Raw genomic sequence first — 7,707 nt, 5'->3', positions numbered from 1 at the left:
TCAAGGCAAGACCCTTTCCTCAAAAAACATTGCAGAATATGACATCCCAACTATAGTTGGACAGAAAAAAGGTAGGATGGGAATAGTCTGTTTCAAATGGGCTTCTAGGATTTTCCTTTCTTTGTCTGTGAATGTAAGTTGTTAAATGGTGGCTAGCGTGGATTTCTGGCCGCCTCATGGGCTAGTAAAAAGAAAAAAAAAACAAGAATGGAGCTGACATATAGCCAGGATTGGATCTGATAGTGAGATCCATTCCACTTTTACTGTCTCCATACACTTATATTAAATTCCGCTTCATATGTTTGGCTGTCAGAAAGATTATTAGGCAGAGTTGATTAGAAAAATATCACTCTTTCCTGCTCCAATTTTATCCAGACTAATTTGGCAAAGCAATTGATTTGATACTCCTCATTCTAAACTAATAAGGCTATATCATTTTTAATGTGCCAAGAATTGTTTGTCCCATAGAAACAATTTGCTGGGTAAAGTGAGGCCGCATAGTCCAGTCACAGGACATTTTATTCTGTTTTCAAAGAAAAGGTTATTTCATAGGTTGTCTGTCAAGTGAGTGAGGGAGTATTTAGAAGAAAATGGCAGCCATCCTTAACATCTAGCTTTGTCTTCATTGGTGTATCTGTGGGGCCCTGGTCCCCTCTGTATGGTTTGTCATTTTGATTGTTTTAGTCCAGACTGATTATTTTATCTACGCTTAATTGTGCTTCTGGATTTTCTATGCCACCTGGAATCTAACAGTATGGGCAATTATAATAAATTTAATAAAAGGATTAACTTAAATTGGAACATTTTATGACGTTTGTGGCATTAAATTGCCTATGGGCCCGATTTTTTATTCCTCAATATTTTTAGCATATTTATATCCTCAATTAGTATAATTTTTGCATTCAGCTGTGCTTCTATTTTGTCATACTGTTAGAGATCTAAGATTCTGTCCACATGTTCTCCAGATGTTTTTGACTTGATCATCCATACTAGAGATGCCCTTATTAACATCTGAAAGCTGAGAATTTTAGAATGATTGTTGCTGTCTCTTGTGCTCAATTTTGCTGCGTTCATACAACAAAACTTTGGACGTGTGAATTGCAGAAGCGCCCATTTTATTTATGGGATCTTAATCTGACTTTCTTTCCCATAGATACCTCAGCACCTTTGCCCGCCTCCTACAGTCCACGCTATGTCGAAGCTGCCTGGTATCCTTGGTGGGTGAAAGAAGGTTTTTTTAAACCAGAATGCCAGGTAAAAATGTTTCTGTAAAATTATTAATATTAGTCTTTGTCATGAGCGAATGCGCCAACTTTTGATAGGTGAGAAAGTTGATAAAACTTTTTTCTTCCTTTTCTCATAATAGTGACTATTTGAGTCATCCAATCCAATTGGCTGAGGATGCATTTCACACAATTTCTCATGCACCTGTGACATTCCTTAGCTATGATGAGTCACATAGGGAACCCCTTGCCATCATGTGATTTGTATTTTGGGTATTTGGCAACTGGCCTACATTTGTGGCTATTCGTAGCATCCCATAGTCATGTGACTCCAATTTACGTTTTTGCGCCGGAAACCAACTTCCAGTTTCCAGCAAAAAACGGCCATTGCAGACAATGGGCTTGCTTAACGACTTCTGTAAAAAAAGTGTCATAAAGTTGGGTTGGTCATGTAAATTACCTGCTACTAGCATGACTTACAACCGTAATTCCTGGCTCAATTACAGTTGTAAGTCGAGGACTAGCTGTACAAATTTGAATTAAATGAGTGTTTCATTTTTATTTTTTTTTCATTTTTCATTTTATTATATTTATACCCCGCCCTTCTCCCGTAGGACTCAGGGCGGCTTACAGCCAGTTAAAAACAGTTTAATACAATACAATACAATACAAAGTTTTAAAAATCATTAAAAATAAATATTTTAAATCGGCCGCTTCTACTAAAATTTGGCTAAAACCAATTTAAAATACCCCTAGGCCAGTCCTGCCCGCTGAAACAACCAGGTCTTAAGGGCGCGGCGAAAGGAGGGGAGATCCGGAATCACCCGGATCTCTGGGGGCAGCTCGTTCCAGAGGGTGGGTGCTCCGACAGAGAAGGCCCTTGCCCTGGGGGTCGCCAGCCGACACTGTCTGGCTGACGGCACCCTGTGAATAGCATTTTCTGTGGGAAACACTAGTCAAACTGTTTTCATACTTAGTTTGTAAACAAACTGGAGAAGAAGGCACTTCTGTCACATTTTTAAGAGTTTCAGGGTTTGTAGTACCAGTCTGGAGCCTCAGTAGGATGGTATGGAGGTGAACTCAGATCGATGCTAAATCCAGTTCCTCTTTTTGACAGCAACACCTGCCCCATAGGAAGCCAGAAACATTTTCTATTTCTCTCCCGCCACCTAATGTCACTGGATCCCTTCACCTGGGGCATGCCTTGACGGTGGCTATCGAAGATGCTTTGGTACGATGGTAAGTGTGTTTCTAGAGAGTTGGGAAATGGTCGTGCAGACCCTTGAGCATTAATAGCAATGGACCCCACAGGCTTTAAGTTGCATTTTAGTCATGCCAAATCACTGAGAAATAGAAATATCTATAAAAAGGGAGATGAATACAAAAAAAATGGCACTACTTCTGGGAAATTAGAGTGATGTGGTTGAATTGCTTCTATTGGCAATGACGTGGTCTGTCTTCCAAATGTGGGACAACCTTTCCTTAATTTAGTGTTTCTTGACCTTGGCAAGTTTAAGATGTGTGGACTTCAACTCCCAGAATTCTTTAGCTATGCTGGCTGAGGAATTCTGGGAGTTGAAGTCCACACATCTTAAATCTGCTAAGTTTGAGAAATATTGCCTTATCTGACAGCAATACTTGTCCTTTTCCCTTCCTGTTCCTCTGCATTTTGGGCATTTCTGTTTGAATCTGAAAGCCATCTAACGATTTGGAACTTTTAAAGAAGATAGTTGAATTTTAGATTTGTTTCTCCTTGATGTGTTCCAGGAGACGAATGCAAGGCTATCAAGTTCTCTGGCTTCCAGGTTCTGATCATGCTGGGATTGCAACTCAGGTGAGAATCAGCAGTTCAAAGCTGAAGCTTTTAATCCTGAATAATAATTGATCAGTCTTCCGCTTCCTGTAAGGATTCTAATCCTTTTAGAATTAACTGGAAGGATTCTTGGGGTGGAAAACGGGGTGGATGTGAATTACTAAGCATATTTTAACCCAACTTTCTGCCCCAAGAGGAAGACTGTCACCGTGGCTTTTAATCAAACCAGAAAATATTTTAAAAAAATCTCAGCTCATTTAAATATACCAGTAGTCCTTGACTTAAAACAATTTGTTTAGTGATTGTTCAATGGCACTGGAAAAAGTGGCTTATGACTGTTTTTCATACTTGGACAAGCATCCCCACGGTCACATGATCAAACTTTGGATGCTTGGCAACTGACATGTATTTATGACGGTTGCAGTGGCCAGAGGTCATGTGATCAATATTTGCGACCTTGTGACCAGCAAAACCAATGGGAGAGCCAGATTCACTTAACAACTGTGTTACTAACTTAACAACTGTAGTGATTGCAATTAAGGCAAAAAAAGCTCCTAAAATGGGGCAAAACTCACTTGTCTTGCTTAGCAATGGAAATTTTGGGCTCGGTTGTAAGTCAAGGACTAACTGTATACCATTGGGATAGATTCTTGGTCTCACTTGTGAATCTCTCACAAGTTTTTATGTTCTTTCTTCATCTGATCAGGCTGTGATAGAAAAAAAGATCTGGAAAGAACGGGGAGTTTTGCGCCAAGATCTCTCACGGGATGAATTTCTCCAAGAAGTTTGGAAGTGGATCGAGGAGTGAGTATTAGAAGCGAAGAGGCTGCAGTGGATGGAATTGATAGTGACAATTTTCTGAATTAACAATAGGCTGAGTCTCTTGAAGGTTTAAGACAGGGGTAGGCAACCTTGGCTCTTTTATGACTCATGGACTTCAACTCCCAGAATTCCTGAGCCAGCCATGCTGAGGGAAAGGCAGAGTTTCCAAGCTGAGCCATGCTGGCTCAGGAATTCTGGGAGTTGAAGTCCACAAGTCATAAAAGAGCCAATGTTGCCTACCCCTGGTTTAAGAGACCCAGTTTGGTGTTGTGGTGAAGGTGTTGGCCTGGAAACCAGGAGACTATGAATTCTAATCCCACCGTAATCATGAAAGCTGACTGGGTGACTTTGGGCCAGTCACTCACTCTCAGCCCAACCCACATTACAGGGTTGTTTTTGTTGTGGGGAAAATAGGAGGAAAAAGGAATATAGTATATGTTTGCCTCTTGGATAAATAAATAGATCTATTTGCTACTTATTTCAGGAAAAAGTAATTTTTAAAAAAAAAAATTAACGCAAAATTTAACTCTAGCATTTTAATTTTTTATATATTGCTTTATGCTTTGAGGTGTTATTGTACCTGCTCAGAGCCCTTCTTTGAGGGCATATGGGCGGTTTAGAAATGTGAAATATAAATAAATAATGCTGTGGAAAGCCCTTTATGTGCTTTTGGCTACAAAAGATCAGCGGGGGGCGGGTATCTGTATCTTGGAGGTGGCTAATTCTGGTTTAAGAATAGATTAGATAGGAATGATTTAATGTTAAGGTTAAATAGATGAAAAAAATAGTGTTTTTCAGCTTGAGTAACTTTAAGGTGTCTGGACTTCATACTGGCTGGGGAATTCTGGGAGCTGAAGTCGAGACCTGGCTGAGGTTGAAAACCACTGAAACAGGTTATTGAAAGTAGAAACTGGGCAATTTCTCTCTGAACATCTAACCCTGTCGAATGCTTTGTATTTTCCTTTATATTTCTGACCAAAAAAAAGGTTTGTTTTATGTTGTCTTTCTGCAATATCAGGAAAGGGAATGAAATATTCCAACAGCTGAAAGAGATGGGAGCATCTTTGGACTGGGACAGAGCCTGCTTTACTATGGATTCGGTGAGTAGTTGATAACAAATGTTTTTTGTTGGCCAGGCTTTCTGTATTCTTTCCCCACATTCAGAGAGCAAAAGGCAGCAAGCTCTCAATTTAATAGAATCCAGTTTACAAGTTTTAGTATTCAGCAGACAAAATTCTATCTGCCCATGGTAAGCTTTGCAGTGTGTAAAATGACACATGTACACAGGTAGCTTGACTTACAATCGTAATGGAGTCTGTCCGTTATGATTGTCCGTTATGATGGTCATAAAGCGAGTCACCTATACAACTGACCCAATTACAGCAGTCTTTAAGCATACATGTTGGTCGTAAAATGAATGGCACACTCATGAAGTGGATGCTGCAGTTGTTAAGAGAACCCATTGTTTGCTGCGGTGTGAATTTGCCAAAATCCGGAAATAAATGCTAGTTTTTGGCAAAAGTGATGATGATAATAATAATAATAATAATAATAATAATAATAATAATAATAATAATAATAATAATAATAATAATAATAATAATAAAGTTGGAAGGGACTTTGGAGGTCTTCTAGTCCAACCCCCTGCTCAGGCAGGAAACCTTATACCATTTCAGACAAATGGTTGTCCAGTTTCTTCTTAATTGTGGTCATATTACCACAGGATGTTGTAAACAGCCATAAATGTGGGTTGATTGCCAAGGATCTGAAATGCAGTCTGAAATGTGGGATAATAATAATAATAATAATAATAATAATAATAATAATAATAGTAGTAGTAGTAGTAGTAGTAGTAGTAGTAGTAAAGTTGGAAGGGACCTTGAAGGTCATCTAGTCCAACCCCTGCTCAGGCAGGAAACCCTATACCATTTCGGACAAATGGGTGTCCAGTCTTTTCTTAAAAACTTCCAGTGTTGGAGCATTCACCGCTTCTGGAGGCAGGTTGTTCCACTGGTTAATTGTTCTCACTGTCAGGAAGTTTCTCCTTACTTCTAGATTGCTTCTCTCCTTGATTAGTTTCCACCCGTTGCTGAAATGCAGATCTGAAATGTGGGGTGGGATCTGGCTGTTGGAACTGAATACCCTCATCCATCATAACTTCAAATGGTCATTAAGCCATAAGTCAAGGACTACCTGTAAATGTCCATTCCCATTTTGTACAGGCACATTGTGTAAAAACTCCTGCATGGATCATTACCTTGAAGTGGTGAAGGGGCTTGCATGTCCCAGTGATACTGATTTAATAGACTGAATTTCATAAATGCAGTGCCTGAAGAACTCTGGACCAAATTGTGTGGTATTGTTAAAGATGTGTGGTATTGTTAAAGATGAAATAAGCTACATTATAAGAAACAAAAGTAGATAAAAATGGCTCTCTGCTGATACCCTGGGAACAGCTGAGGAAAGGATCAAAAGGCAACAGTGACAGAGGAAATTTTTACAAGACTAAATGTGAAATTCAAGGGAAAGATAAGAGACATTTACAAATGAAATTCCATTTAGCTTTCATATTCCACTTAAAGAATCATTTTCTACTCCCATTAGTGTCTCCCATTGAGTGTTTTTTGTGTTGGGATTTTGGCAGGATCTTTAAGACTATATCTTGCCTTAACCATTAATTTGGGAACAGTGAACAATTTCAGTTGTTTATCTTTTGGGAATAGTCATTTTCTTAACAAGAGAATCAGTAGTTATTGGCTTCAGTACTGAATCTGGGTGTAAAAATATCTAGGTTCAATTCCCCAGAGAGATATCAGGTTCATTGGCTGACCAGTCTCCCTTTTTCTATCTCCCTTTTATTTAAAAAAAAAAGGGGGGGGGAATATGCAGGAAAATGTTTATTAAAATAAGCCTCTGTTAACATCAGTTCTTTTGAAGGGGAGAAGTTAACTTTCCATTTGTAGTTTGGAATGTAACTTCTCCATTTCAGAATGGGCCCTAAGTGTTTTTAGTGGAGTCTTTGTGGCTGTAGCATTAATTAGGAATCAGTAAGAGGGAATTCAGTTTTGATTTATGAGGCAAATTAGCCTTTATGGTGATATCTTTCAACCTTAGCAACTTTAAGATGTGGACTTCAACTCCCAGAATTCAGCAGCAGTAAGGGAATTCTGGGAGTTAAACTCCACACATCTTAGTTTGAAAAAGACGGATTTATTGTAACAATTCTCCTCCTCTTCTTGTCCAGCGTTTCTCTCAAGCCGTGACAGAGGCTTTTGTGCAACTTCACGAACAAGGCCTGATATATCGAGACAGGCGCCTGGTGAACTGGTCTTGTGCCTTGCAGTCGGCCATTTCTGACATTGAGGTATGCGGTTGGAATAGAACCTCAAATGAGGACTTTGGTAATATTTAGAGACTAGAAACTGATAGATCAGTGATGGCGAACCTTTTAGAGACTGAGTGCCCAAACTGCAACCCAAAACCCACTTATGCATCATTGGGTGCTGGGTGGGTATGGCCCATTGGCTGGGCGTGGCTGTGGTGGTAACGGTAGACTGGGTGGGACTAAAAAGTTCAATCAATCAATTCCAACTTTGCAAGATCTTTTTTTTTTCCTGCGAGAATTTGAAATTGACTGATTGATTGAATCTTTTTTTTTTTTTTGCACACGGCGGCGGAGGCCTAAAGTGAAAAGGTTTTATGAAGGCCTAGGACTGGGGCGACGGCGCGCGTGCCCACAGAGAGGGCTCTGTGTGCCGCCTCTGGCACCCGTGCCATAGGTTCGCCACCACTGTAATAGACTCTATTCCTGGCAGGTGGAGAATAGACGGATAGAAGGACGGACAAAGC

General features: G+C 39.7%; 1 protein-coding gene across 1 annotated transcript in view; it reads left to right on the top strand.

The window, feature by feature from the left end:
• Nucleotides 1-7,222, top strand: part of LOC107298144 (valine--tRNA ligase, mitochondrial-like) — a gene marked incomplete at its 3' end in the record, with an annotated part of 10,194 nt that extends 2,972 nt beyond the window's left edge. Inside the window, exons 2-8 of the mRNA XM_015827506.1 lie at nucleotides 6-71; nucleotides 1,154-1,254; nucleotides 2,341-2,462; nucleotides 2,991-3,057; nucleotides 3,743-3,840; nucleotides 4,877-4,958; nucleotides 7,103-7,222. Coding sequence (XP_015682992.1) covers nucleotides 6-71; nucleotides 1,154-1,254; nucleotides 2,341-2,462; nucleotides 2,991-3,057; nucleotides 3,743-3,840; nucleotides 4,877-4,958; nucleotides 7,103-7,222 — 656 coding nt within the window. The remainder of the gene's footprint in view (nucleotides 1-5; nucleotides 72-1,153; nucleotides 1,255-2,340; nucleotides 2,463-2,990; nucleotides 3,058-3,742; nucleotides 3,841-4,876; nucleotides 4,959-7,102) is intronic.
• Between the last annotated feature and the right edge of the window lie 485 nt (nucleotides 7,223-7,707).

Source organism: Protobothrops mucrosquamatus, unplaced genomic scaffold, assembly GCF_001527695.2.
Source record: "Protobothrops mucrosquamatus isolate PMUCROS unplaced genomic scaffold, P.Mucros_1.0 scaffold3746, whole genome shotgun sequence".
NCBI lineage: Eukaryota > Metazoa > Chordata > Lepidosauria > Squamata > Viperidae > Protobothrops > Protobothrops mucrosquamatus.
Note: the sequence above shows the minus strand (reverse complement) of the source record. Positions and strands in the feature narration are given on the sequence as shown.